The 4,036-nt window shown below is 60.9% G+C and overlaps 1 protein-coding gene across 1 annotated transcript; it reads left to right on the forward strand.

Moving 5' to 3' along the window:
• The first annotated feature begins 339 nt into the window (after positions 1-339).
• On the forward strand, positions 340-3,955 carry PTGER1 (prostaglandin E receptor 1 (subtype EP1), 42kDa). Its single transcript, XM_004688235.2, has 2 exons — positions 340-2,667; positions 3,192-3,955. The coding sequence occupies exons 1-2, from the start codon at positions 1,726-1,728 to the stop codon at positions 3,444-3,446; spliced, it is 1,197 nt and encodes a 398-aa protein (XP_004688292.1). The 5' UTR covers positions 340-1,725; the 3' UTR covers positions 3,447-3,955.
• Positions 3,956-4,036: the final 81 nt, after the last annotated feature.

Raw genomic sequence — 4,036 nt, forward strand, 5'->3', positions numbered from 1 at the left:
CTGTGGCTTCCACTGCCCTGGGCACTGGCTGTGATAATGGCCGGTTTTAGGGTGTTAGGGATAGGACTATATCTTCAGGTGTAAGCGTGTGTGTCTGTGTGCACACGTGCGTGTGTGCGTGCTCGTGCACATGCCCTCAGCGGTGTCACCCCTACTTCTAAGGGCCAGAGTGACACTGTAGTTGTGTGTCCAGGCTCAAAGGTTGACTTGGGTGCTGCTTCTTACATCTAACACCTAGGAGAGTTCCCGATTGTCAAGCCTTCTTGCCCTGTCCCTCCTCAGATATGACTTTCTACCTCTGGCCTGGGCTTTAAGCCCTGTGTAAATAATGGGCAGGTCTCCCAGCCATGCTGTGCCTGGCTCAAGCTGTCCATCCAAGCTGCTGCCCACCAACATCCACAAAGGCTCTGATGGGGCACGTGGAGGTATTGTTGCCGCCCCAGTAGGCAACCCCTCGACTTCACAGCCCCATGGGAGCAGCATCAGCCCGTTCAGCCACCGTAGCCAGCCCTGAGCCACACTCATATTTTCCAGTGTTTAGATTTTATCCACTTTATTAATGAGGCAGGCAAGAGGTCCAAGCCTGGAGGGGGAGGGGAAGGGGCTACTCGAGCCCAGCTGAGGAAGGGGATCATGGGGCCAGACCAGCTGTCTGGGAGTGCCCCTCTTAGTGAGAGGAGCTGAAGCTTGAATGGTGGGGGTGTCTGCTCCCCAGCCCTCTCAGTGGGTGAGTATTGAGTGGAGCAGCCCCTGGTGGCCAAAGCTCACAGCTGACAGACGGGAGGAGGTTCAGAGGCTGGAGGAGACTGGAGCTGGGAGCCGCCCCTGGAGGGAGGGGAGGGGAGAGGGGAGTGGCCTTCAGAGTGCTAGGGTGTAGCAGTGCTGGCGCAGCTGGCAGCAGGAGCTAAGCAGCAGATGATGGGGACCCAGCGTCCCAGGCAGCGCTGGGTAAGAAGGCTGGGGTGAGGGTCTCTGGTGGGGGAGGAGCGCATGGAAGGATAGAGCTTCGGCTCCTCAGACTGCGCTGTGTTCCTTGACTCTCAGCCTTCCTGTCTCAGTCCATCCTCTCTCCCAGTGTGACTCAGTGGGTGGCCCTGCCCTCCTAGCCCGCACCACCAGGATATCAAGAAATGGGTGGTCCGCAATCAGCCTTGAGGTTTCCAGCAGGAGTGGAGCTGTGGGTGTTTAGGGTGAGCCACAGTAGTGGTCAGGGGTTGGGCCTGGGTGAAAGACAGCAGTGAGCTGTGGCAGTTGTGGGGACAGAAATGGGACCGTGAAGACAGGTATGTGACTGGGGACAGAAGTGGCTATGGGGAGGAGCCATTTTGGAAGAGAGATGACTGTGTTAGCAGAGACGGGACTTTGGGTGTAAGGGTATGATGGAGTCCAGGTAACGGTGATGCTCAGAGGTCAGTAGGAGGGCTAGAGGGCCAGGCATATGTTGGGTATAAAAATGGGAGGTGAGGACAAATGGGAGCTGAACCTGTGATGTGTGAGAAGGGGCTGGTGAAGGCCAGAGTGAGATGGAGAGCAGAAGACCTGGGGAGAGGCGCCAGAGCGTCAGGGTGGGACAGCCAGGATCGCTGGGGTGCCCTGGACAGAGAGACCATGGAAGCAAGCCCCGGGGTCTGACGGGCCCTCGTGATCAGAGATGGGGACTGCAGACTGGTGCCAACCTCACCTTGCCCTCCTGTCTTCTCCCCAGCCCCAACCTTGGCACCCGACATGAGCTCTTGTGGGGTCTTCAACTTGAGCCTGCTGGGCGAGGCCACCACGTGTACAGCACTTGGGGCCCCCAACGCCTCGGCCCCGCCATCATCAGGCCTTCTGAGCATGTCGCCGGCACTGCCCATCTTCTCCATGACGCTGGGTGCCGTGTCCAATGTGCTGGCGCTGGCACTGCTAGCACAGGCCGCAGGTCGCCTGCGACGCCGTCGCCCAGCCGCCACCTTCCTGTTGTTCGTTGCCAGCCTCCTGGCTATCGACCTGGCGGGCCATGTGATCCCAGGCGCGCTGGTGCTGCGCCTGTACACAGCCGGGCAGTCCCCAGCCGGCGGCGCCTGCCACTTCCTGGGCGGCTGCATGGTCTTCTTTGGCCTATGCCCGCTGCTGCTGGGGTGCGGCATGGCGGTGGAGCGCTGCGTGGGCGTCACGCGGCCACTGCTGCACGCGGCACGAGTCTCGGCGGCCCGTGCGCGCCTGGCACTGGTCGCGCTGGCCGCGCTGGCCTTGGCAGTGGCGCTGTTACCTCTGGCCAGTGTAGGGCACTATGAGCTGCAGTACCCTGGCACATGGTGCTTTATTGGGCTGGGTCCGGCAGGCGGCTGGCGCCAGGCGCTGCTTGCCAGCCTCTTTGCCGGTCTGGGTTTGACCGCCCTGCTTTCCGCACTCGTGTGCAACACGCTGAGCGGCTTGGCCCTGCTGCGCGCCCGCTGGCGCCGCCGCTCTGTTCGGCACCCCCTGCCTTCCCGCACCGACAGCCGCCGTCGCTGGGGAGCCCGCGGATCCCGTTCTGCCTCGGCTTCGTCGGCCTCATCCATGGCTGCCACCGCTGGCGGCTCACCGAGACGTGGTTCATCGCGCAGAGCCCGCACTCACGACGTGGAGATGGTGGGCCAGCTCGTGGGCATCATGGTGGTGTCGTGCATCTGCTGGAGTCCGCTGCTGGTGAGGGGCACTCAGGCCCCTCCTGCCCAGCTCCTGCTCCCTCCTTCCCTGGCACTCCCACCCCTTCATCATGGGATACTGGGTCCCCTCTCCCTTTCCAGAGAGAAGTCCAGTCCCTTTTCAGTCCCACCTATTAGACCTGCCTTTTGCCCTCTCCTTCTGGCTACCACCTCCTCTGCCCAGCCCAGTATCTTATTACTTCTGGGGTCTGTAATTCAAAGTCTCCTCTCCACCCCACCTCTCTGGGCCCCAAAGCTTCTTTCTGCCTTCTGCCCCATTTGTTTTAATCCATTCAGTATCCTATGTTTTGGAATACTAGAGAGTTCTCTCTACTGAAACCTTGAGGCTGTACAGGCCTCTGACCTATGACCTCTAACCTCCCCCACCCCTTCTCAGAACTCTGTCTCCTTCCCAGCACCCCTCATTTGCCAGCCCAGCTCCCAACCCCAACCATCCCAGCCCCACCGATTGCCAGTCCCCTTCGTTGACAACTGCCGCGCCACTCACACGGACTTCTCCCACAGGTGTTGGTGGTTCTGGCTGTTGGGGGATGGGGGTCCAGCTCCCTGCAGCGACCACTGTTTTTGGCTGTGCGCCTAGCCTCTTGGAACCAAATTCTGGACCCCTGGGTGTACATCCTGCTGCGGCAGGCCGTGCTGCGCCAACTGCTCCGGCTCCTGCACCCGAAGGCCACTGCCCAGGGCAGCCCCGCGGAACTACGCCTAAGCAGGAGCACCTGGGAGGCCAGTTCATTGCGCAGCTCGAGGCAGTGGCCTTAGCCGCTTATTAGGTGCGCCTGGAGTTTCAGCTGCTCAGCTTTCTGGCGCAGCGTGGAGCCTTTGGAGGCGGGGATCGGACTAAAACCCTTTTGTTAACGAGCCCAGCGGAGTATGTCCCGGCGGAGCTGCAGCACTCAAGAGGCCACTTGGTGGAGGCAGAGGCGCGAGCCAGCCTCACTGGGGAGTGCAATTCCGGAACTTGCCGCGAGGGGGCGAAGTGTGCTGGAGGTGTCCTGGCACACTGGCGGCCGCAAGTGGGGGTTGGTGGGGTGGGCTCGGATGGAAGCCTTTGTAGACGCCACCGCCAGGACAGCCTGCAACCATTCCTCATTATGGTCCCGAGTTCGGCCCAAACCACCCGGAAGCCCAGAAGTCCCTTAATACAGCTCTGAACCCCCTCCCACCAAGGCCTGCTCACACTACATATAGTAAAGAGCTGGGAACCTCCACCCACTCCTCACCCTCTTCAAATGACCCTCTGCCACAACCCAGGGCATCTCCCGGCCAATCCTTATTCCCTAGGCCACCCACTGAATCCACCTCCAAGCACAGCACCCTCCCCATTACTATACAGAAAAAGAGCCCGAGAA

The sequence above is a fragment of the Condylura cristata genome, unplaced genomic scaffold, assembly GCF_000260355.1.
Source record: "Condylura cristata isolate star-nosed mole 26May11 unplaced genomic scaffold, ConCri1.0 scaffold00024, whole genome shotgun sequence".
NCBI lineage: Eukaryota > Metazoa > Chordata > Mammalia > Eulipotyphla > Talpidae > Condylura > Condylura cristata.